This window comes from Phacochoerus africanus, chromosome 3, assembly GCF_016906955.1.
Source record: "Phacochoerus africanus isolate WHEZ1 chromosome 3, ROS_Pafr_v1, whole genome shotgun sequence".
In the NCBI taxonomy this organism is placed as follows: Eukaryota; Metazoa; Chordata; class Mammalia; order Artiodactyla; family Suidae; genus Phacochoerus; species Phacochoerus africanus.
The window spans coordinates 49,288,154-49,315,070 of NC_062546.1; the positions used below are offsets into that span (position 1 = coordinate 49,288,154).

The following is a 26,917-nucleotide window of genomic DNA, read 5'->3' on the forward strand; positions in this document are numbered from 1 at the left end:
TCTCTGCCTCCTTCTGCTGGTGGTCTGGTCATCCCCATCAAGAAAAAGGGGACAGTTTCCACAGGTCTCCTTTCTTCACTCTCCACTCTCTGACACTTTTTTTTTTAAGTCTCTATTACAGTTTAACATAATATACAAAAATCTCGATTTTTTTATATTAGAGTAGCCCTTAGACTCTAGGCAATACTTTCTGACTTCCTGTTTGTTAAGAGAGAGGTTTAGAGTATCTGCCTATATCCACCCAACCACCTCATTTACTTTGTTGAGGCTTCTAGCACATATTCTTTGCTCTACAGCTATAGTTAACTCTTATAGGTTGAGTTTGAAAACCAGTAACCAGGAGTTCCCGTCGTGGCGCAGTGGTTAATGAACCCGACTAGGAACCATGAGGTTGCGGGTTCGGTCCCTGTCCTTGCTCAGCGGGTTAACGATCCGGCGTTGCCGTGAGCTGTGGTGTAGGTTGCAGACGCGGCTCGGATCCCGAGTTGCTGTGGCTCTGGCATAGGCCTGCGGCTACAGCTCCAATTCAACCCCTAGCCTGGGACCCTCCATATGCCGCGGGAGCGGCCCAAGAAATAGCAACAATAACAACAACAACAAAAAAAAAAGCCAAAAAAAAAAAGAAAAAGAAAACCAGTAACCAGAGGCTTGGATCAGATTCCCTCTAGAACCAAGTGGTGTATCTGGCCCTAAAGACAAGGACTTAGCCTGAGCCCCTGTTTAGAATTACCTAACAAGAGGGAGTTCCTGCGGTGTGCAATAGTAACAAAACTGACTAGCATCCATGAGGACGCAGGTTCGATCCCTGGCCTCACTCAGTGGGTTAAGGATCCAGCATTGCTGTGGTAAAGGCCGCAGAGGTGTCTTAGGTCCCCAGAGGCTGTGGCTGTGGTGTAGGGCAGCAGCTACAGCTCTAATTCAACCCCTAGCCTGGGATCTTCCATATGCCATGGGTGAGGCCCTAAAAAGACCAAAGGAAAAAAAAAATTACCTAACAAGAACTCTGAAAGAGCGGGAGAGTGTGCCTGCCTGGGCCATCAGCACTGTTTAAACATAACAATGCCCAAGGCTAACATTTGGATAGCTAATCTCTGTTCTAACTATTTTACATGTTTTTAATTAATTTATTCCTCAGGCAGTGGCCATTACCTTATCTTCATTCCAAGATCTGGAAAAAGAGGCACAATCTATTATCTTACCCAATACTTTAGTACTTCATATATGCTAGGAGATACCTTCACCGCTTCACTAAAAATCACAGCTTCTTTGTCAGCCCACTGACTTCTATCAATGGTGATAGATTTCCTGCTGAAACCATGGCATTTCTGGAATAAAATCTACTAACTATATCTTTTGACACATTGCCATCATTCTTTTGACAACTTGCTATTCTAAATAACGTATTTAGAATGATTTATCTATGGGAGTTCCCGTTGTGGTTCAATGGTAACAAACCCAACTAGTATCCATGAGGATGCAGGTTTGATCCCTGGCCTCACTCAGTGGGTTAAGAATCTGGCATAGTTGTGAGCTATGATGTAGGTCGCAGATGGGTTTGGATCCTGCGTTGCTATGGTGGTTATGGCATAGGCCTGTGGCCACAGCTCCAATTCAAACCCTAGCCTGGGAACTTCCATATGTCATACCTGTGGCCCTAAAAAGGCAAAAAAAAAAAAAAAATTGGAGTTCCCATCGTGGCGCAGTGGTTAACGAATCTTACTAGGAACCATGAGGTTGCAGGTTCGATCCCTGGCCTTGCTCAGCAAGTCTAGGATCTGGCGTTGCCGTGAGCTGTGGTGTAGGTTGCAGGCGCCGCTCGGATGCTGGGTTGCTGTGGCTCTGGCGTAGGCCGGTGGCTACAGCTCCAATTCAACCCCTAGCCTGGGAACCTCCATGTGCCGCAGGAGCGGCCCTAGAAAAGGCAAAAAGACAAAAATTAAAAAATTCAGTTTATCATTCCTCTTTCTCCTTCCCTATGCTTTTATTAGCTTTAACAGTTTTAGAGAAAACTCAACTGATGTCACTGGTCATTTTTTCCAGGTGTGGATCCTTATGCAATTTTCAAAGTTCTTTCTGTTTTTGATCTAGTCAAGTTTTCTTCTTTATGACTTTTAGTCACTGACCTCTTGCCAGGAAATCATGATTCTTTTCCTTCTAGATTTTCAAATTTGTTGCCGTACAGTTGCACTGTCTTTGATTCTTTAAATATCCCTATATACCTTAGTCTATAATGGTAGTTCTCAAAGTGTAGGTCCTCACCAGCAGCATAAGCATCAATTGGGAAAGTACTAGAAACTCAAGTTATCAGGCCCCACCTGACATCTACAGAAGCAGAAACTCAGGAGTGGGGGGTCAGCAATCTGTGCAGTAACCAGGCCTGTGGGGCATGCCGATGTAGCTCAGGTGAGAGCCGCTGGCTTAGACAGTAATCAGGATTTCTCAGCCCACCTATTCAAAAGAACACCCGCAAAATAAAAGGAAGACCGCCCCTCACTGACATCACTCACCAGATCATGCCTTCAAACAGGTTGTGGATAACGAGATGTGACTGGGTTACAACAATCAGTAATGTTACATGGGTCCAGCCAAACTGCAAAAGAAGATGAGGAATAAAGTGTATCAGTTTACCCTGGAACAGTTAATACCAAATAGGAAATTGCTGAGAAACAGATAGGAGAGAGACTTGTTTCCGTACCTATCTTACTGGAAGTGAAAAGGTATACCTACTCCTGGGCATCTATCCAGAGTAAACCATGACTCGAAAAGTTACATACACCCCAATGTTCATTGCAGCACTATACACAATAGCCAAGACATGGAAGCAACCTAAATGCCTATGGACAGAGGAGTGGAAAAAGAAGATATGGTACATATACGCAATGGACTACTACTCATCCATAAAAAGGAACGAAATAATGGCATTACAGCAACACAGACGGACCTAGAAATTAGCATGCTAAGCGAAGTTAGACAGACACGAATGTCATATGTTCTCACTTATATGTGGAAACTTAAAAAAGGATATAATGAACTTCTTTGTAGAATAGATACTAACTCACAGACTTTGAAAAACTTATGGTTACCAAAGGAGATAGATTGGGGGTGGGGGGGATGTGCTGGGGGTTTCAGATGGAAATGCTATAAAACTGGGTTATGATGATCATTGTTCAATTATAAATATAATAAAATTTATTGAGTTAAAAAAAAAAAAAAAGAAAAGGTATAGAACAGGCCTCTAGGATTGACCATGTTTCCTAGCTACAGGTCCCATCAAAAGCAGAGCCCACATGGCTCACTAGTTGGTCCTTCTATGCTCCAAAAGCCCAGGTGTTTTCTTAGTAAGTTTTTTGTTTTTTGCTTTTGCTTGGGACACTCATAGAGGGTATGTTCTCAAGTTGAGGGAGTACATAGCAGGTAGGATATCTGTGGGCAATGTCTGAAGCTTCACCTTGAGTCTTACCTGGAGGCCACCCTGAGGTCCAGTAGAGAGACTGCTTAGGGTGTAAATGATGTAACAGTGATTGGCTCAGTGAGGATGCCTCCTTCATCCTCTAGGTTCTAGATGCATAAGAACAGACTACATTCCAGGGCTGATTTATCACAGAAAGGATAAGGGGCCTGTGGAATTTCTACATAATTTCATATATGCCAGGAATTGTGACAATGACACACAGATTTCCCTTACCATGTAAAATTGCAGTCGATAATGCTTCTTGACCAGACTCAGCACAAACATGCAGAATCCTAGATTGAGGACAAAGAGCAAAAATAAATCACATTCCACATTTATCTTTGTCCTAGTCTTTAGTTGTGTTAAGCAGTCCTTTGCTAATTTCCTGGCAGCAGTTAACCAGGGCACAAATCCACAGCCCCAGGGAATAAAACCAGTTATTCAGATAAGCAGTCAAAGGAAAGAATGACTCCTTCGAGACAATCAGAGGAAGGCAGTATTTTAAAATCTTGAAGACTACACAGAACTTAGGACACAGTTCACCAAATAGAAATGCATTTGATCTTAGAGTAGGGGCAAACAATGGTCAGGCCAGCTGTCTGTTTTTATGAACAAATTTTATTGGAACACAGCCACACCTATTTGTGTACATATTGTCTAGGGCTGCTTCTTTGCAGCAGAACTGAGGTGCTGCAACAGAGACCCTCTGACCACCGCCCCCCCCCCCCGCAAAAAAAAACCTATAATATTTATTATCTGGACCTTTAAGAAAAAGTTTGCTGACCTCTGTCCTCAAACACAGAGGTCTGGTAGAGGGACCTACCTGGTATGGGGCCAAGGCCATCCTTGCATCTCTCTCCCACTGGGCCATATGACCAAAATCCCGGGTAGAAAAGAGACGTTTACCCCTAAGTGTCCCTCAAAAGAAGAGCACATTCCTGTTGGAGACCCTGGCCTCCCTATGTGGGGCTGCTCCTAAGCTCTGAGGCAGGCTCTCTGACTATCCCCAACCCTGCAGCCTATTTTAATAGCCAGGTGCCATTCACAGAGCCAAGGGTTGCTAGCAAGCTGATGAAAAATAGGTCAGGCTGAAATTTAGGTCAGAATAAATTTCTCATATGCCTCAAAAGGGCTTTGCGGGCAACCATGAAGAACACTCACATTATTAGACCTCTTGCACAGTCTTGAGTTTTAGATTGACAGAGCACTTACACTGTTTGTCAAGATCAAATCCTCACAGTAACTCTGCTGTTTTAGCTCTACATTACAGGAGAGCTAACTGAGACTCAAAGAGTAAGCTCCTAGCTCCTCTGAAGTCACAGGTCTTTTTAGCCCAAATCAGTAAAATTTCCACTAAACTGCAAAGCCTCTTTTTATGCCCGAGTTCCTGGATGGTTTTTATTTCGATCAGAATCTCTGACAGCAAGGAAGGTCAGCAAACTCCAGCCCTACAACTACATGAGCCCCTTATTTCATTTCTCTTAGTAAAGAATTGCTATGGCTCGTGGAAGGCAAAGCCCTCGGCTCTCTCTGCTCCCCTGCGTGGTCAGAGTTCATGTCATCAAAACCTTAAACCAATCAAGAAGTGCCCCAACTTCAATTCAGCAGACTTGCAAAAACAAGACAGGGACAAGAAGTGGTGAGCCGCTTAATGCATACCTGTTAGATAAAGGGTAAAGGAGATGAATCGGTGGTATTTACTGAGAATCCGCAAAGGCTCCTCTCTCTGGACTAGGGTGAAGAAGTAATCTGTCACTGTTTCACCATAGAAGAAATAATTTACACACAGTAGAAAGTACCTGTAAAAGAAGACTGGTCACTGCAAGGGCCCCTCCTTTAGAGTGAGACCGGCAAAAAGCCCTGGGCACCAGAGGAGCAGACCACCCGACCCTGAGATCCCTGGGGCAGCTCGCAGAGAGGGGCAAGCAGACCACAGTCCCCTATTCCCTGGTGACACTGAAGGTGAGACGTTTATCTAGCAATGTGTGGCTTGGGAGTTCCATTGTGGCTCAGCAGTAACAAACTCAACTAGTATCCATGAGGTTGTGGGTTCAATCCCTGGCCTTGCTCAGTGGGTTAAGAATCTGGAGTTGCTGTGAGCTGTGGTGTAGGTTGCAGACGCAGCTCAGATCCCAAATTGCCGTGGCTGTGGTATAGGCCAGCATCTAAAGCTCTGATTCGACCCTTAGCCTGGGAACTTCCATGTGCCACATGTGTGACCCTAAAAAGCAAAAAAAGAGATCCTGTCGTGGCGCAGTGATTAACGAATCCGACTGGGAACCATGAAGTTGCGGGTTCGATCCCTGCCCTTGCTCAGTGGGTTAACGATCCGGCGTTGCCGTGAGCTGTGGTGTAGGTTGCAGACGCGGCTCGGATCCCGAGTTGCTGTGGCTATGGCGTAGGCCGGTGGCTACAGCTCCGATTCGACCCCTAGCCTGGGAACCTCCCATATGCCACAGGAGCGGCCCAAGAAATGGCAAAAAGACAAAAAAAAAAAAAAAAAGCAAAAAAAGAAAGAAAGAGAGAGAGAAAAAAAAAGAAATGCATGGTTTTCATTTACTCTCCATTTATCACAAACTTGGGACTCAGATTCTGCCTCTTTGTTTCCTAGGCCTAACTGGACACTCAAACCATAAGACAACCCCTGGAACACCTTATCCTGCCTCCCCAGCCTTACTTCCATATGCTTCCTGACAGGAACCCTGCACACTCATCAAAATCTCTCTGGCTTTGCAGCCTATCTGTGCAGCTCCCTTCTCCCTGCCTGCAACATCTTCTTACCCAGTTTTTCACTCGTTGCTCAAAAACCATTTTCTTCATATAAACTTGCACAACCTAACATGATGTCTGCTGCCTTTGCATTTATTTCTACAGTACAAAGTATTTGCTCTTTTCACTAAACAATGAATTGGGCTTCATCTCAGACTGTCTCCTTCTCTGATGCCTGCCTCTGACACAGAATCTTCCACTAGCAATAACTCTTCATGTTTTATGAACTTTCTCCTCAATTGAAGCTTTAGGGAGGAGCAGCCATGTCTCGCGTACCTTGCAGCCACACTGCTGTGTCCACATATGGGGACAAGTGGCCCCACTCTAAACACTCAATGAGGAGTTCCCATTGTAGCTTAGCGGTAACAAATCCAACTAGTATCCACGAGGATGCCAGTTCATTCCCTGGCCCCGCTCAGTGGGTTAAGGATCCGGCATTGCCATCAGCTGTGATGTAGGTCACAGATGTGCCTTGGATCTGGCATTGCTATGGCTGTTGCATAGACCAGCAGCTGCAGCTCTGATTTGATCCCTAGCCTAGGAACTTCCATACGCCTCAGGTGTGCCCTTAAAAAGACAAAACACACACACACACACACACACACACACACACACACAAACACTCAAAACACGCAACAAGGATCTAGACAGAAAAGAGGACAGAGAGCTTTTATCTCCCTTTTTTTTTCTTTAAATTATGGAAGTTCGGAGTTCCGGTTGTGGCTCAGCAGTTAACGAATCTGACTAGGAACCATGAGGATGCGGGTTCAATCCCTGGCCTTGCTCAGTAGGTTAGGGATCTGGCATTGCCGTGAGCTGTGGTGTAGGTCGCAGGCACGGCTCGGATCCCGTGTTGCTGTGGCTCTCGCATTGGACCCCTAGCCTGGGAACTTCCATATGCCGCAGGAACGGCCCTAGAAAAGGCAAAAAGACAACAAAAAAAAAGTAAATTGTGGAAGTTCAAGAACTCCCATGCTGGGTTTATCTTCTGTTACATGAAAAACATTACCACAGTCAGGTATCAGACATCCTAAGTATATTAACAAAATTCAAAATACTGCTTTCCAGCTATAGAAGAGCCACAGAGAGACCTACATCTTAACCCCCAAAGGCCTGGTGAAGACTGCAAGACAGCTTGTATGGCTGTGTGATGAGGAAGCATCTCTGAGAAGGATGTGTCCAGCCTAAGTCCAGGCATGTCAGCTCCCTTGGCCATGACCCAGTTGCTGGGGCCCCAAACACTACTCTCCAGCTAGCTAAGTGGTAGAATCAATGCCCGAGTCCCAGCACAGCAGGGTGAAAGTGGCCTGCATTTGCCCCAAGGCTTCTCAGGACTATGAGTGTTTTGCCCATGTGTCACCAACAGAAGAGTGTGACCCATACAGCAGAGAGCTTCCAATCAGAAAGGGGCCTCAGTCGTCCCCTGTGATACAGGCCTTCCTTCTGGATTTTTTTGTTGTTTTCTTGGGGAGGGTTTTTGTTCCCCCCAGGCTGTGCTTCTGTTTTTGCTTCAAGACAGTCAAGCCCTTTCCTAGGAAGAGAAAGCAGAGTTCCTCTGGAGCCCAGATGCCCTGCATTCAGTATCTCCTGGCCACCACCACCCCAGGAGCCTCCGAGGACTGACCTGACTGGGTAGGAATCATTTGAACCATCCGTTTATTTGTTTGTTTTTCTTTTTGCAACCACACCTGTGGCATATGGACATCCCTGGGCCAAGGGTCGAATCAGAGCTGCAGCTTGCAGCAACACCGGATCCTTAACTCACTGGGCAAGGCCAGAGATTGAACCTGCATCCTCATGGACACTAAGTCAGGTTCTTAACCCATGGAGCCACAGCAAAGACTCCCTCAACCACCTGTTTTAAGGATGAGGAAGCCAAGTCCCAGGGATAGCAACATCAACACTGACAACTCCCAGATAACTCCTATGGGATGCTAGGATGCTAAAGAACCAAAATATACAGATCAGAGCTCCCGTCCTGGCTCAGTGGTAACGAACCCAACTAGAGTCCATGAGGATATGGGTTCCACCCCTGGCCTCGCTCAGTGTGTTAACAATCCTGCGTTGCTGTGGCTGTGGTGTAGGCCAGCAGCTACAGCTCTGGCTGTACATACACACACACACATACACACACACAGATCTAGAAAAGGGGGGAGGGGTGGATTGTGCAGAGTCTAAGGAATCTAAATACCAAGATAAATACGGTCACAGATGCAGCCAGTCTGGTGTCTTCTGAGAAAGAATCCAGACTCTGGGTGATACCAAACCACTCCTCATAGGCCAGCCACACAGCCAGGCCTATGCAATACTTGGATCTCAAAGGTGCTGTGTAGGTCCGTGGCCATCACCCCCTTACTACCACTATGACTATAAATACCTACAACAAAACACCAGTCCAAATCTGTTAAGGGTCCCTGTGGGGCTTGAGAGCTTACCAGCTGAGCGTTCTGAACCAGGGCAGGTCATAGGAGTGGTAGACATTGTAGCCGATGGTGATAATCTCATGGAAACACTTAATCTGAACACACATCACCTGCAGGACACAAAAGAATTAGAATACTTCTACCCAGTTCTTAGGATCTTTGGAAACAGAAACCAGCAGGTCATGGGCCTTTAAGACAAACCATCATGTTTAGGAAGAATGTCAGTCCTACAGTGATTCTGCTCTCCTCCTCCCCTCGCACCAGCCCACAGGGCAATGAAGCCCTTTACGTCACATGGAGTAGATCCAATTTCTCACAAGACGTACATGCTTCTGAAACTTCAATTAACATTTTATTGTAGAACCTCCCAGGATTAAATCTCATCAACTTTTGACTCTGTATAGAAATACATACTTGAAATGTCTCAACTGCTCCGTTCAGCAGTCAGCTGTTCGACATCTGACCCTGTCCATGACAGTGGGGAGACTAAGAGAAAAGCACTGTGGACTGGGATTTCTTAACAAAAAGTCCTAAGCCTGTGAAGGAGGCCCCAGGAAAACAAGAAACAAAACCAAGAGTTACACAGAATCATAGCAAGGGTCCCAGTTTAATCAAACAGCTAAAGCAATAAGATAACATTTTCACGTGAAGAGACGTCTTTAACCACACACAACTGGCCCCCTGCCAATGGCCCTCCAGTTGGCTCCCGGAAGGTGAGAATCACAGCTATTCCAGGGCAAATGTGGTCTGAGGAGCCTGGACCCCAAGTGAATCCCAGAACCAACCCAATACCTGGCACTTAAAATGACCAGCCCTGTAGAAAAAAACTGAAGGCAAAACCAAAACAACATACAAACAAGCACTTACAATCATCATTAAAACCATTGGTCCCAGGTAAATGATGATGAAGAAAAATGCAATCATGGCCAAAGTCAGGATGCCTCTCACCCACCAGTTCTTCCATCTAAGTTAGAGGGGAGGGGAGGGAGAAATCATGTTAGGAACCCAAAAAGAAGTGAAGCACAAACCCAAGGGGATGGTTGTTCCTGGGATGAGACGTCCTGAGGTCAATTCTTTCTAAGAGTACCCCCTTCACCTTGACATGGGCACTAACCATAGGCTGGCGGGAGCAGGGCCACCAGAGACATCACCTCATCCACACTAAACTCACAGGTGCTCCAAGGCCCACATAAAAATACACCAGCTTATGTTTTAACAAAAGAATCAGGAGTACCCGTCGTGGTACAGAGGAAATGAATCCGACTAGGAACCATGAGGTTTGATCCCTGGCCTCGCTCAGTGGGTTAAGGATCCTGCATTGCCGTGAGCTGTGGTGTAGGTCGCAGACACGGCTTGGATCTGGAGTTGCTGTGGCTGTGGTATAGGCCAGCGGCCATGGCTCCAATTAGACCCCTAGCCTGGAAACCTCCACATGCCGAGGGTGTGGCCCTAAAAGGACAAGAGACAAAAACAAACAAACAAACAAAAAAACCCCAAAGGAATCAGACAAGAGTCCTGAGGGCAAGGTAGTGCCTACTACTTCCGTATCTACTTGGATGGCTTCTATGGGCATCTCAGGAAAAAACTACGAACATTCTTCCTGAGGCACTATCCTACACTGCCCGACCCCTGCACTGTTATGGTGCCAACAGTATTAAATGCAGCAGTAATATCAGCTATCACACAAGCGCACCTGGCACTCTTATAAGGATTTTATTTTTTTTTAGGGCCACACCTGCAGCATGTGGAGGTTCCCAGGCTAGGGTTCAAATCAGAGCTGTAGCTGCTGGCCGACACCACAGCCACAGCAACTCAGGACCTGATCTGCATCTGGATCGACACCACAGCTCAGGGCAACGCTGGATCCTTAACCCACTGAGCAAGGCCAGGGATCGAACCTGTGTGCTCATGGATACTAGCTGGGTTTGTTAACCACTGAGCCATGATGGCAACTCCTATAAGAGCTTTATATGCATTGATCAATTCAACCCTCCACACTACTAGCTTGTACAGGTGAGGAAACGGATGCACAGTTAATACAGCTGTAAGTGCTTAAGCTGGGATTTGAAACCTGGGAACCACTGCACATACGATCTTTCAATGGGACAAATGGGGATGGGGGGAATGGGGACATGCACAGGAATACATTATTTTTATTTTTATTTTGCTTTTTAGGGCAACACCCATGGCATATGGAGGTTCCCAAGATAGGGGTCCAATTGGAGCTAGAGCTGCCAGCCTACGCCGCAGCAGAAGCAGCATCAGATCTGAGCCGTGTCTGCCACCTACACCACAGCTCACGGCAACCCCAGATCCTTAACCCACTGAGCGAGGCCAGGGATCAAACCCACCACCTCTCGGTTCCTAGTCAGATTCATTTCTGCTGCACCACAACAGGAACTCCCACAGGAATACTTTTAGATAATGTTTTCAAGTCTTGCAGTTTGTCTTTTTAATCTGCCTGCAGAGCTGGTGTCAGAAAGCCCAGAGTCTCAAGAGACCAAAATTTTAACCCTGGATTCACCCAAGTTGAGATGTTTCTCAATTCTCATAGGAGAATTTAAGGAATGTCCACAATGGATGTGTGTGGGAGAGGGAAAGCTGAACTCTGAACTAGAAACTCGGGCTCCTTGGTGGAAAGCAGCCTGCCCATTCATCACAAAGCCCAAAGACCATTTATTGTCATGTGCTGTGTCAGCAACCACCCCAATGTCCACGTTCTCCTTCTCCTCAGAAAGCACCTCCCAGCCAGCCTACAGCACGGATCGGGGGGCAGATCCAGCCAGGAGGTGCTCAAAGTCACTGTTAAGCACCAGAGGACATTCACTGGAGCCCAGGCAAAGGCAGGGGAGGTCAGTGGAAGTGGGCAGGCCTCCCCGCGTCTTCCATGGCACCTGGAGACAGGACAAGCCCCTCAGCGAGCACCTGCATCATTAAGCCAGACTACCTTGAAGACAAGTTGGAAAGGGCCCGGTTGAGGACCTCTGGGGTGTCATCTGCAGAAGTTGGTTGGGTGACAGCTTCCACTCGGCTCTCACTGTCGGATGCAGTCTCTCCATCTACCTTTGCTTCTGACTCCAACTCCTGCAGAGCAGAAAAACAGATGAGGAAAAGGTAAAAAACGCTGAGTAGGATCCTGGGTAGAGACACCCAAAAAGACCCATCCACCTTTGAAAATCCCTCTCTATACTGTGAGCAGCTCCTGCTCTGCCACAGCAAATGGTGGACTCTCAGAGCCACCAGGACCACCAGCGGCTCTGGCCAGGCTCTCTCAGGGGGAGCTGGGTATGCCAGCTATTGCCCCCTGCAACAAGGCTCCCCAAAGCACTATCTCCAGACTTCGCCAGTATGGAAGCCGTACAGGACCACTAACTCGAGTCCATGCTTCACCAGGACTGGTGAACGGCACTGCCTTCTCCCTGCCACCAGGCCCAGGTGTCAGTAAACACATAGACATCACTCACAGAGTGGCCACCAGGCCCCAGCCACAGAACAAAATGCCGCAAGAACTCACTCTGCTCCCCAGCCTGTGTGGAGAGATCAGAGCCATGCCAGCAACAGGCTCTCCATCCAAAGTACCAAGGAGCAAGCTGCTCCACATCCTCCTACTCAGAGCTTTAATTTCTTAGAAGAGTTTAGAATAGCTTCTGTGAGAAAAGGTGGAGGAGAAATCAAACCTCATGGATTAGAGTAAAAATACTACCTAGTATTTGAATAGCCCTTCATAGTTTTGAGAGCATTTCCCACGCCTGTGAACACCTGAGCAGTTCTGGGAGGAAGGGAAGACAGAAAGATCCCAATTTACAAATGAAGAAACAGGCACTCTGAGAAATGCAATGGCTCGCCCCCCATCTTCTATTAACCAGATTTCTGACTTCAATGTGTTCATCCCACTGGATTTCCTTTTATTTAAGCATCTTGGAATCCATTTTATTCTTTAGGAAGAAATTCAGAACAAAGTAAACTGGAAATTTTGCAAAAGGATATTTCACCAAATCTTCAAATATTTCAGTACATACATGCGCAAACACAAAACGTGCTATCTTTTTTCAAACTGAACTAACAATTTGAATCTTTCTGGTGGTTAATAAATATATAAAACTGAGTACCATGTCACATGTTTCTTGGTCATTTGGATATCACCTTTTGTGAAGTATCTGTCAAGTTACTGGCCAGGAGTTCCCGTTGTGGCTTAGTGGTTAACAAACACGACTACTATCCACGAGGATGTGAGTTCAATCCCTGGCCTTGCTCAGTGGGTTAAGGATCCAGCGTTGCCGTGAGCTGTGGTATAGATCACAGATGAGGCTCAGATCTGGAGTTGCTGTGGCTGTGGTGTAGGCTGGCAGCAGAAGCTCAGATTCGACCCTTAGCCTGGGAACTTTCATATGCTGTGGGTGTGGCCCTAAAAAGACAACAGACAAAAAAAAAAGAAAAGAAAAAAAAGTCACTAGCCAGTTTCCTACCGAGTTTTCTTGCCTTTCTTTTCATTAATTTGTAGGCGTTTTTTACACATTCCAGATTTAAGTACTTTTTGTCCCTAATATGTTCCCTCAGCCTTCTCTAAGCCTCACTGCCACCTCAGTCATTCCCTCTCCTACAATCAAACCTTCTCTCTCCCTCTCAGCACTGGCCAGAGGGATCTTGATGGGAGCATTTGTAATTGTCTATTGCCCCCCCCATTGACCCTAAGCTCCCTAAAGACAGGAATATGACAACCTTTTCTCCTGATATCCTAATGCCTGGCACACAGATACCTACACAAAATACTAATGTCTGGAAGGATAGCGGGAAGAGAAGAATTAATTCCAAGTGTGGTAAAGATACCCAGCCCGTGCCCTCATGGAGACAGCTATTTCTAAATTAACTAACAACAGTGATAACATCATTCAACAGAGGCCTTAGATGTTACAAGGCTGCTGATACAGGGCGCACTTGGTAAAGAACTTCTAGAGGCGGCCTTGGCAGTCAGATCTGAGAAAAGAGCCCCAGGTTCCAAGACGGAGTCCCTGCTCCTTCCTCTGCCACTGCTGAACCTGTGGCTCTTGGACAGGTCACCCAAGTGCTACACTCCAGTGTCTTCACTGAATAAAAGAGACCAAGAAAGGACCCTCTTTACCTGGTATGGGTTCCCTAGAAAGATAGAACCAAACCCTCACCCGGAGCCACACAAACTCTGAAACACAGCAACACCTCTGGGATTTTAAGTCAACACACTGGGGTGTCAACTTAAAAAATATGCACAACTTAAAAGTTGAGGGTTAAGTTTTATTTGGGGCAAAATGAGGACTAGAGCCCGGGAGACAGTAATTCAGACAGCTCTGAAATACTGCTCCAAAGAGGTAGGGGGAAATGTCAGTATATATGCGATTTCAGTGAAGGGGGAGGTCCATGGAACGAAGCACATATTTTGCAGAGGTAGTCTCATGAAGGTTACTGTTAGTCACGAAAAGTCACCATGAAAAATTTTACTGCTTTTCTAGATATGAGGAGATGCAAGAATTGGGCTCATGAAATCTCCTGAAAACATCTATCTGATGACCTGCTCTCACAGTTTTCCCAGAGCACAGAGGGTCTCCCTCCTGATCTCCACCCTGAGCTCCTTTCAGGGGGTCTTGGGGGTCAGCAGCTACAGCATCTCATAACTCAATTCTTGCAGGGGTACATGGCAAGTGCCCATCTCTAGTTTACAGGACTCCTGGATGGTCAAAAAGGATTACTTACATTGGACTGAGTGAACTGGCAAATATGGTTATAATTTTCATGGTTTCTATCTGACATAGTACTGGCTTTTAATCTGCATTTTCCAGATACAAAGAAATTCTTCCCCTCAAGCTAATTATGACTTAACAGCAATTGGTAAATTATACCTTTGGAAGCAAAACTGAAATATTTATCTTTTCTTTCTACCTAATCCCTCCAGAGATTGGAAACTCTTAGCTTGCCAGCAGCTTTGTCAGATAAATTTCCTACAGGAATCTCAAGGTATTTTGGGGACTCTGAAAGAACTGGGTAACTTTGGAGGAATTCACCTAAATATGTAATATAAAATCTGACATGCCCTTGGCATGACTTTCCTAGCCACAAGAGACCTTTAAAAACTCAAACTTTTATGAGAGATTTCTTATAAAAGTTCTAGCAACTTTACCAAACTCGTTGATGAGCTCTAACAGTTTTTTGGTTGGAGTTCCTGTCGTGGTGCAGTGGTTAATGAATCTGACCAGAAACCATGAGGTTGTGGGTTCGATCCCTGGCCTCGCTCGGTGGGTTAAGGATCCGGCGTTGCTGTGAGCTGTGGTGTAGGCGACAGATGCAGCTCGGATCTGGCATTGCTGTGACTGTGGCGTATGCTGGCAGCAACAGTTCCGATTAGACCCCTAGCCTGGGAACCTCCATATGCCATTGGTGCGACCCGAGAAAAGACAAAAAAACAAAAAACAGTTTTCTGGTAGTATCTTTAGGATTTTCCAGATATAGTATCATGTCATCTGCAAAAAGTGATAGTTCACTTCTTTTCCAATTTGAATTCCTTTTATTTCTTTCTTCTCTGATTGCTGTAGCTAGGACTTCCAAAACTATGTTGAGTAACAGTGGTGAAAGGAGATATCCTTGTCTTGTTCCTGATCTTAGAGAAAAATACTTTCAATTTTTCACCATTGAGAATGATGTTAGCTGTGAGTTTGGCATATGTGGATTTCATGATGTTGAGGTAGGTTCCCTCTATGCCCACTACTTTCTGAAGAACTTTTATCAGAAATGGGAGTTGAATTTTGTCAGGAGCTTTTTCTGCATTTATATGAAAGCCCAGAAATAAATCCAAGCACCTATGGTCAACTAATCTATGACAAAGGAAGCAAGAACACACAATGGAGGAAAGATACTCTTCAATAAGTGGTGCTAGGAAAACTAGACACCTACATGTAAAAATTAGAACACTAACACCATACACAAAAGTAAACTCAAAATGGATTAAACACTTAAAAGTAAGGCCAGATATATAAGCTCCTAGAGGAAAACATAGACAAGAATACTCTTTAAGGAGTTTCCATCGTGGCTCAGTGGTTAATGAATCCGACTAGGAACCGTGAGGTTGCAGGTTCGATCCCTGGCCTCACTCAGTGGGTTAAGGATCCGGCGTTGCCATGAGCTGTGGTGTAGGTCGCAGATGCGGCTCAGATCCTGCGTTGCTGTGGCTCTGGCATAGGCCAGCAGCTACAGCTCCAATTCAACCCCTAGCCTGGGAACCTCCATATGCTGCAGAAGCGGCCCTAGAAAAGACCAAAAAAAAAAAAGAATACTCTTTGACATAAATCACAGCAACATCTTGTTTGATCCACCTCCTAGAATGACAATAAAAACAAAAATAAATTAATGGGACCTAATTAAACACAAACGCTTTTGCACAGCAAAAGAAACCATTAAAAACATGAAAAGATAATCCACAGAATGGGAGAAAATCTTGGCAAAAGATGCAACCTAAGAGGGCCTAATCTCCCAAATATACAAACAACTCACACAACTAAACAACAACAACAAAAACTCAATCAAAAAATGGGCAGAAGACCTAAATAGATATTTCTCCAAAGAAGACATGAGATAGCCAGTAGGCACATGAAAAAATGCTCAACCTCACTAATTATTAGAGAAATGCAAATCAAAACTACAATGAGGTACCACCTCATACTGGTCAGAATGGCCATCATTAATAAGCATACAAATAACAAATGCTGGAGAGGGTGTAGAGAAAAGGGAACCCTCCTACACTGCTGGTGGGAGTGTACACTGGTATAACCACTATGGAAAACAGTATGGAGGTTCCTCAGAAAACTAAATACAGAACTACCATATGATCCAGCAATCCCACTCCTGGGCACATATCTGGACAAAACCATGATTCAAAAAGATACATGCACCCCTATGTTCATTGCAGCACTCACTATTCACAATAGCCAAGACATAGAAACAACCCAAATGTCCACTGACAGATGAATGGATTAAGAAGATGTGGTACTTATGCACAATGGAATACTTTCAGCCACGAAAAAAAACAAAATTAGGAGTTCTCCTGTGGCGTAGAGGGTTAAGTAGTCACTGCAGTGGCTTGGGTCTCTGCTGTGGCGCAGGTTCGATCCCTGGCCCAGGAACTTCCACATGCCATGGATGCAGCCAAAAAAAAAATTTTGGAGTTCCCGTTGTGGCACAGTGGTTAACAAATCCAACTAGGAACCATGAGGTTGTGGGTTCAATCCCTGGCCTTGCTCAGTGGGTTAAGGATCCGGCATTGCCGCAAGCTGTGGTGTAGGTTGTGATGCGGCTTGGATCCCTCATTGCTGTGGCTCTGGCGTAGGCCGGCGGCTAAGGCTCCGATTAGACCCCCAGCCTGGGAATCTCCTTATGCCGCGGGAGTGGGCCTAGAAAAGGAAAAAAGACAAAAAAAAAAAAAAGAACAAAATAATGCCATTTGCGGAAAAGTGGATGGAATTAGATTCTCATACAAGTGAAATAGAAAGACAAATACCATATGATATCACTTATATCTGGAATCTAATACATGGCACAAATGAACCTTTCCACAGAAAAGAAACTCATGGACTTGGAGAACAGACCTGTGGTTGCCAAGGGGAAGGGAGGAGGAAGTAGGATGGACTTGGGAGTTTGGGGTTAATAGATGCAAACTCTTACATTTAGAATGGCTAAGTAATGAGGTCCTACTGTATAGCACAGGGATCTATATCCAATCTCTTGGGGCAGAACATGATGGAAGATAGTACGAGAAAAAGAAAGTATATATAGAGAGATGTATGACTCGGTCACTATGCTATACAGCAGAAATTGACAACACTGTTCATCAAATATACTCTAATAAATATAAAATTAAATTTTAAAAAAGTTCTAGCAAAGCCTTTTTTTTAGAAAAGTCTATATAACCAATCATATTTATCATGAAGCCAAGTATACTGAGATTAGACTTAATTTGCAAACAAATTAGTCTTAGTTTGGCTATATTTGATACAGATAAGAATAATTTTAAAGAGAAAGAGATGTTTCAATGGACACCTTTAATCTGTTACTCTAATTCTGTAGAGATTAGAATTACACTGACACTCACTTCCCAGAAAGTTCTTTGCTATTATGCTATACAGGTGCCAGGTTTAACTGAGCTTCTACAAGGACATTTTAAGCTTGTTTCTAAAGCTTACCTCAGTAATCTACCTTTGGATGGTCAGATGCCCCAGGACCTGCAACCAGGGCATTATACATACTGGGAAAAGACATAAAGGACTATTTCCAAGCCAGATGGAAAGGCCCTCACCCAGTACTCTTAACTAGCTCATGTGCAGCAAAACTAAAGGAAACTGACTCTTGGATTCATATTTCCCACTTTAAAAAAGAACCTGTACCAGACTTGTCTATAGAGAGGGCTGCTGACCTCAAAATCATCTTAAAACAATGCTCACATAGAGAAACTGCACCAGGAAAAGAACACATCAGAAGACAGCTGGCCCAAGGTGCTGGACCTGGTTCGTATGATGATTTACAGTGTTTTCTTGATTTCCTGAACTTCTGCATACAAAGCAAATGTTTTTCTATCATGGGCATGATCCTATACTAATTTTTTTAAAAATCCAATTGTTGGGCCTGTGACAATGGATTCACAGTACTTCTGGGTCTAGTACTTTTGGGTTACCTTGGTGGGTTTCTTCCTTCCAAAGCTCTGATTGGATAGCCTGTAGGAAATTCATTTCATTACTAGGTGGGATTTTCTCATCTGGCCAATTAATAATACCTGCTATGATTCTGATCATAAATATGAATTTCTTTTAGGGTCAAACTCAGTCAGAACAATGAGCTAAGTTTTAATCAAAAATCATACATAACCTCCATCTTATTAGAGGGGAACCTTCCACAACTGTGGGATGAATTTATGATTAACACTAGGCTATAGCCATTTAAGTTTAAAGGCTCCCCTATGTTGGGAACAATTAAATCATACTAATAATGATCAGCCTAGCAACATTAGGAAATTAGACTGGGTGCCTTATGAACAATGCCTACATTTTATTACCCTTAGAAATAGTGATTGGTATGGAATAGACTGGGTCAGACAACAGGAGAATCACTGGGTTGCACCTAATGGAACTCACTGGGTTTGCGGTACTAATTTATGGCTTTGGCTTCTACCAGTATGGATAGGAGGATGTACTCTAGGATTCCCTTGGTTCAAGGAATATATGTAACAATTTAAAGATGACCCCAGAGTTCCCATTGTGGCTCAGTGATTAAGAACCCGAAATAGTCTCTGTGAGGATGCAGGTTCAATCCCTGGACTCACTCAGTGGCTTAAGGATCCGGCATTGCCACAAGCTGCAGCAGAGTTTGCAAATGCAGCTCAGATCCAGAGTTGCTGTGGCAGAGGCTGGCAGCTGCAGCTCTGATTCAACCTCTAGCCCAGGAACTTCCATATGCTGCAAGTGAGGCTGTAAAAAGGAGGTAAAAAAAAAAGTAAAGATCCCAACCAATCTACCATATGAACCTGATGGGTCAAGAGATATGCATTTTGCTAGTACTTAATTTAGCAGCTATTTTTGTACCTTCAATAGGATTAGAGGGTGTAATAAGCTATACCAGGCCTTAATGAAATTCACTGAACAAAAGACTTTAAATGATAGTAACCAGGTTATTATCCTACTGAATTGTGAGGTCTCTATGCTGCTTTAAAAGTGACAGGTTTTCTTTTTTTTTTTTTTTTTTGCTTTTTAGGGCCTCACTCATGGCATATGGAAGCTCCCAGGCTGGGGGTGGAATCGGAGCTGCAGCTGCCGGCCTACACCACAGTCATAGCAACATGAGATATGAGCCACATCTGCAACCCACACCACAGCTCACTGAGCGAGGCCAGGGATCAATCCCGAATCCTCATAGATACTAGTCTGATTCGTTTCCGGGAACTCCCTGGCTCCCTATTCTTGACATCTTCTAAAACTGGTTTGGCATAGGAAGTGCTTGGCTTAAATATTTTACTTATAACTCTGTTAATGTTATTAGCTATATTGTTTATATTTTGCCTGTTTTACAAAAGTGTTTCTTGTATTTCCAAATGTGTAACTGAGCCTCCAACAAAAATGATGACTAGTTCCCGTTGTGGTGCAGTGGTTAACGAATCCGACTAAGAACCATGAGGTTTTGGGTTCGATTCCTGCCCTTGCTCAGTGGGTTAAGGATCTGGTGTTGCCGTGAGCTGTGGTGTAGGTCACAGACGCGGCTCAGATCACACGTTGCTGTGGCTGTGGCGTAGGCTGGCAGCTACAGCTCCGATAAGACCCCTAGCCTGGGAACCTCCATATGCCGCGGGAGCGGCCCAAGAAATGGCAAAAAAAAAAAACAAAAAAAGATGACTAGGGGAATTGAAGAAATTGATCAAATACTAATTCTTTACCAGATTAATGACTGTAATAGTGTAATTCTAGATACGGGAAGATGCAACAAGAGAGAATATTTTCCTCAACCATAACGGACTAGTAAGACAGGTGGTCCAGAGACTTTTGGCTACTGTTAATAAGGCCTAGTCCAGTAATAGCACATCATGTGGACTATCAGTGAAATCTTCACCAGACCTTGGATGAGCTTCTTTAGCACCATAGGACGAATTGGTCATGAAATGCCTCCCAAAACTATGGTCAAATTTACGACTATGGGGGAGCCCTGTAAAATGGAGAATTAGCCCTTGCCATCTGCCTCTACACGGACTGAATTATGAGCCACTGCAGCTGCCGACTCTCAATGCCCCCAAAATGAGCCCCCAAAAGGAGACTGGGAGCAAGGTATTTTGTGCGCTGGAAAAGTGGCAGAATAGGTCTTCAAATAGTTAGATAATTTCAGGAGATTTTATGAGCCCAATTCTTTAATCTCCTCATATCTAGAAAAGAAGTAAAATCCTTCATGGTGACATCTGCCTCTCAAGACTGGAGGCAAAATTCTGGGCTTGGTTGCATGCACTTTCCCCTTTGTGGAACTTCAACGAGATAAACTCAAAAAGCCTCTGGCCAGGATAAAAATTATCAAACCCTCATCACCCCTTCTGCCCCACTACAAGTGTTTCAGAGTTCTCAAGCCCCTCCTGATCAATCTGGCCTACTCCTTCCTGTCCCTACTAGGAAAGGTATTTGGCCCACCCCACCCCTATAGGGGAATTATATGACCCCAACCAACCAGCAAGCATAGAGACCTCTCCTCTCTCTTTTGTCCCTGAGCTATAAAAACAGACATAACCAAGCACTTGGAGTCAGTGGTCCATGATCATCAGGAAGTTGTCCTGCTGCACTAGCAGCATTTCTTATCTCAATAAACTTATTTTTCTTTTCACTCTGCTCTGAGTCTGGAAATTCTCCTTCCAACCTGTGCACGAACCACAACATTTTGGTGGCCCATAAAGGGAGCTTACTGGGGGGGTTCTCTCCCCCACCTTTCTCCCTTCTCTCTTTCTGGAACCCTCTGTGAACAGGTGAGTAGCTATAGAAGCAACTAAAGAACTCTGGCCAGGGTTACACTCTGGTGTGTTCTGAATGCTCACTATGCCTTAGTAACTGCCACCCAAACAGGTGAAAGTTCCTCTTTTCTATTTCCTCTCGGCTGAGGACCAAGCCAACTAAAATGCATGGGCACGGGTCAGGCAATAAAGCCATCAGGGCAGTCTGCCGCTTGAAGACTCCCATGCGAGGATAAGGGGGTCATGGAACGGACCAGGCTATTAGAGCATCTGCTCCGCATTAAGACAACTTCCGTGCAATGTGAGGCACATAGTGGTTAAAGCAAAACACAGAGCCCACTGTTCCTTGGCCACCACCTCCCTGATAGGACTACAAGGTAGAATCCCCAGCCTACTCTCTTCCTGTTACTTTCACTCTGTCTTCCTCTGCCCAGAAAGGCTTTGAAGGACACCACCGCTCCTGTGTCATCCTAAGTCCTTCCACGTCCCAGCAGATCTCCTAATGGTGAGTTAATGCCTGGCTGGCTCCCGGGAATTCCCCCGCCCTGTCCAAGGGTCATTTCTCTGGCCACCTACGCTGGTCAGATGCAACCATGAAGACGGGTGGACTTTGTGCCTTCGTCACATGGAGACGTCACTGAGACAAAAAGGGATGCTTTTTTTGCAAGCCAGTGACTCTCAGCAACCCTATTCTATGGCATATAGGCTAAGAATGTGTTCTGGTACATCCCGGGAGCCTCCCACAGATGCTCCCCTAGGCTGTGTCCTCAAGAATTGGAAGGAGTTCCCGTCGTGGCATAGTGGTTAACGAATCCGACTGGGAAGCATGGGGTTGCGGGTTCGATCCCTGCCCTTGCTCAGTGGGTTAAGGATCTGGCGTTGCCGTGAGCTGTGGTGTGGGTCGCAGATGCGGCTCGGATCCCGCGTTGCTGTGGCTCTGGCGTAGGCTGGCAGCTACAGCTCCGATTAGACCCCTGCCTAGGAACCTCCATATGCCTCGGGAGCGGCCCTAGAAAAGGCAAAAAAAAAAAAGAAAAAAAAAGAATTGGAAGGAATGTGACAAGGAAAGGACTCCAAGGTAACTTATATCCAGGCCTTCATGACCCTCAGCCAAAATCCGGGCTTAAGGGACTCCTGCCGCATGTGTCTCTCTGTTGCTGCTCTACCGCTTCATCCCCCTCCTTCCCTCTGTCTACCAGATATTCCGTTTGACCTTTCCTGTCCTCATCTCACCAGTCTCCTCCTCAACCCTCTGCTCCCCAACCCCTACCTCCTTAATGGGGGTAGGGCGTGGGAGGTCAAATGAACAAACAAAAATGGGTTTTATACAGCTGTACCTAATTCTTGGCTGAAACTTTTGAATGGGAATCATGAGGTCTCTGCTTTATGTGTTTGTACGTATCTGTATGTGTTATGGGTGTATGGCATTGCCAAATTAATTCGTAAAAGAGCTCTACTTAATTAGCTTAAAGGAAATTAAGTGCTTACATAAATTCTCAAAAATACAGAAGGTAATCGGCCAGAAATAATTTTAGGTTCATGTGAACTGGGAAGTATTCAGTATTAAATTAATACCTGGTATTAAAGTTTTCGGATCTAAGTAATACAGACTTAATTTTAGAGTCATCAGCATTAAGCATAATAACCTTTATTGTACCTAGGTTATACTAGATAAGATCTGTTGATTATTTGGTAGATTAAATTACAGGGGAGGGAGTTCCCGTTTTGGCACAGCAGAAATGAATTCGACTAGTAACCATGAGGACACAGGTTCAATCCCTGGCCTTGCTCAGTGGGTTAACGATCTGGCGTTGCCGTGAGCTGTGGTGTGGGTCGCAGATGCGGCTCAGATCCCACTTTGCTGTGGCTGTGGTGTAGGCCAGAAGCTGCAGCTCTAATTTGACTCCTAGCCTGGGAACTTCCATATGCCATGGGTACAGCCCTAAAAAGCAAAAAAAAAAAAAAAAAAAAAAAAAAAATTACAGGAGTTCCTGTCGTGGCTCAGCAGAAACAAATCTGACTAGCATCCATAAGGACATAGGTTTGATCCCTGGCCTTGCTCAGTGAATTAAGGATCCAGCATTGCCGTGAGCTGTCGTGTAGGTCACAGACAGGGCTCGGATCTAGCATTGAGGCTGTGGTATAGACCAGTGGCTACAGCTCCAATTCAACCCCTAGCCTGGGAACCTCCATGTACGGTGGGTGCAGCCCTGAAAAAAAAAAAAAAAAAAAAAGACACACACGCACACACAAATTACAGGGGAAACACAGTCAAATGAAAGGTAAAAACAACAAAATCTTCATATGTGCCAGGATTATGGCACATATAAAGTGCATTTTAATTCTACCAAAAAAAAAAAAAAATTAACCCCTCATTGTTGCCATCCTGATGCTCCAGCAGCATAGCAACCGTCTGCTCCTAAATCAGAGAATTAAGACAGGTAAACAATAGCTGTGAATTAAACAGTCAGGGCTATAGGAAATCCAAGATGGCCGATAGGTTCTTCCCGGCTCCATGGCAAATCCAATAATGAAAAGAAATGGTTAGAAAATGTGTTTTCCATTTGGAATATACATTTTACAATCCTAATTTGTCTGTATCTGGTAAAAATGAGGGTAATTTGAAAGAAAAAAATTGTTTAATCAAATGTTTTCCTATTATTGCCATGATCCTATGTGAATTTTAGAAATCAATCCAATTGTTGGGTTGTAGTCAATTACTTGCAACTAGTACTGCTGATTTACCTTGGTGGGGTCTTCCCTCCAAGGCTCTTAGGAGTGGGCCCTTTGGAAATTTATTGGAAAAAAATATAATTCTGTTCAAGCCACTGTTGATATTAACTAGGTGGGATTCCCCTCACCTGGTCAATTAATAATATCTGCTCTGACCCTGGCCATAAACATACTTTCTTCTAAAGTGACTCAAGCTCAATCAGAGTGACAAGCAAGACTTCAGCCAAGAGATAATTACCTTTCCACAACTATGGGATAGATTTATGTGGTTAACACCAGACTACAGTAATTTAAATTCAAAGACTCCCTTATGTTGGGAACAATTAAACCATCTAGGGATAACCAGCCTAGTAACACTAGGAAATTGGGGTGAATGCTTTATGAACAAATCCAGTATGTAATTTCCCTTAAAGAACAGACTAAGCCAGATGATCTGGAGATATACTGGGCTCCACTTGGTGAAAGCTCCTGACTTAAATTCTTATTTATGACTACTAATACTGCTAACTATATTATTTTTATTAACTATTTTACTAAACTATTTCTTGTATTGTCAAATGTATAACTGAGTCTGATAAAATAACGTAGTCACATATGAGATTAATAATTGTAACAGCATAGGTCTAGATATGAGAAGAAACAAGTGGGAATATTTTCCTGGACCATAGGAGACTAGTAAAACAGGTGGTCCAGAAATTTTTGGCTACTGTTTATAAGGCCAAGTCCAGTAGTAGCACACTGAGTGGCCTGTCAACGAAATCTTCACCAGAACTGGTAATGAGCATTCCTAGCGCCAGGGGACAAAATGGACACCAAATGCCTCCCAAACTATGGTCAAATTTATAACCATGAGGAGGCCATGACAACTGGAAATTGGCACTTGTCATCTGCCTCTACAAGGATTAAATTTTGAACAGCTAAAGCTGCTGAACTTCAACACTCCCTGAAAGGAGTTCAGGATGGAAATCAGGAATAAGGCACTCTGTTCTGGGAAAAACTGGCAAAACCAGCCTTCAGATAGTTAGATGTTTTCAGGTAAAGGATTTGAGCCCAAATTCTTGCATCTTCTTATACCTAGAAAAGCACTAAAATCATTAACAGTGGCGTCTGCTTCAGCCATTAAGGAGAGAAGAGAAATAGAAAGGAAGAACGGAGTAGCTATGATTCAGACATCCAAGGTAATACTAGGTAATATTGTGGGAGTAATTTTAGGCAAGTCCTTGTATTGTCAGGAACTTAAGGTTTATGTACTTAAACCTGGTCAGACTTGATACCACCATTCATTCTCAAAGCAGCATCAGCTGGCAGCTGGGAACTGCAACCTTACATTTTCAAGGTCTCCTCTTGTAACTATTAATAAAAAAAATGTTTTTTGTTTTAGATTATACATTAACAGAAAGAGGGGACACGTATAATAACCAATAGCTCATGTTAATTATGTGTTAATACCACAACAAATGTTACAACGTTTCTCTAAGTAGAAAAAACTACTCAACTGGCTGCCTGACTACAAGTCTCTTGGAAATTCCAGGTCCAGACTGGGCTTCACATTTATTCTCCTGAAAAGAAATGAAATCGATTTTGTCTATAAATGTTGAGGTTGTCACTCCTCCAACTGGGGTCATTACATCTACATCAATAATAGTGGGCTAGCAGAGGATATGACCATGCCAACTGGTTCTGTTCCTTCAGACAGAATAACCCAAGCACTGATTCTGTCTGGACTATAATAAAAACTGTTGGAGTTCCCATATCATGGCTCAGAGGAAATGAATCTGACTAGTAACCATGAGGACACAGGTTCAATCCCTGGCCTTGCTCAGTGGGTTAAGGATCTGGCGTTGCCATGAGCTGTGGTGTAGGTTGAAGGCACAGCTTAGATCCTGCGTTGCTGTGGCTATAGCGTAGGCCGGCGGCTACAGCTCTGATTCGACCCTAGCCTGGGAATCTCCATATGCCACAGGTGTGGCCCTAAAAAGAGACAAAAAATTTAAAAATTGTTACCAAGCATAACTTGGTTCTTACCCTGCTTGGGCCCCCAGATAACAATTCTTTTGCTGATCTTTGCCCTTGACTTTTTTTTTTTTGCCTTTTTTAGGATCATACCTCGGCATATGCAAGTTCCCAGGCTAGGGGTTATATCGGCGCTACAGCTGCTGGCCTATGTCCCAGCCACAGCATTGCTGGATCCAAGCCAAGTCTGTAACCCACATCACAGCTAGTGGCAATGCCAGATCCTTAACCCACTGAGCAAGGCCAGGGATGGAACCAGTGTCCTCACAGATACTAGTCAAGTTTGTTACCACTGAGCCGCAACAGGAACTCCTGACCTCGACTTTTTAATCTGCTTGTTAAGTTAGTTTCTTCCAGAATACAGAAAAGTTGTCTCCAAATGGTAATTCAACAGGGATTCTAGCTCATGATGCCACACCTAACAATGTTGGAACAAGCAGCCAATATTGTTCCTGGAGCCACACCTCCCTCTTCAGGAATACCCTGACAGGGAGCAGGCAGATGGAATGCAGGGCCCTACAATGCCCCTGTGCAGCAGGAAGCAGCCAGAGGAGTTGTCAGTCCTTTTCTCTTAAACTCTGAGTTCCCAAACACCAAAGAGGAAAATAGGCAGGTAGTTAGACATGAGGGGCCAAAGACTTGACCCTTGAGAAAAAGAGGAGGGAATGTGGGACTTCAAGGCCTCTCCAACAAGTTAAAACTCCACCTCTGGCCAGGATAAAAATTATCAAACCCTCATCACCCCTTCTGTCCCACTGCAATTGTTACAGAGTTCTCAAGCCCCTCCTGAGCAATCTGGCCTACTCCTTTCTGTCCCTACTAGGAAAGGTATTTGGCCCACTCCTCACCCAGACCCTACAGGGGCATTATATGTCCCAACCAACCAGCAAGCATAAAGACCTCTCCTCTCTCCTTTGTCCCTGGGCTATAAAAACAGACACAACCAAGTGTGTGGAGTCAGCTGTCCCTGATCATCAGGAAGCTGTCCTGCTGCTAGCACACTGTTTCTTAACTCAATAAACCTACCTCTCTTTTCACTCC

General features: G+C 44.6%; 1 protein-coding gene across 3 annotated transcripts in view; it reads right to left on the minus strand.

Moving 5' to 3' along the window:
* Positions 1 to 26,917, minus strand: part of CDS2 (CDP-diacylglycerol synthase 2) — a 65,959-nt gene that overhangs the window by 9,847 nt on the left and 29,195 nt on the right. For 2 of the 3 annotated variants that reach the window (XM_047771712.1, XM_047771713.1), the window contains exons 2-7: positions 11,591 to 11,727; positions 9,511 to 9,607; positions 8,656 to 8,753; positions 5,111 to 5,250; positions 3,686 to 3,744; positions 2,508 to 2,590 (exon numbers count right to left, since the gene is read on the minus strand). In XM_047771712.1, coding sequence (XP_047627668.1) covers positions 2,508 to 2,590; positions 3,686 to 3,744; positions 5,111 to 5,250; positions 8,656 to 8,753; positions 9,511 to 9,607; positions 11,591 to 11,727 — 614 coding nt within the window. Of the gene's footprint in view, positions 1 to 2,507; positions 2,591 to 3,685; positions 3,745 to 5,110; positions 5,251 to 8,655; positions 8,754 to 9,510; positions 9,608 to 11,590; positions 11,728 to 12,346; positions 12,489 to 26,917 lie in introns of those variants that run through there. The other variant, XM_047771714.1, reaches the window with a different exon arrangement.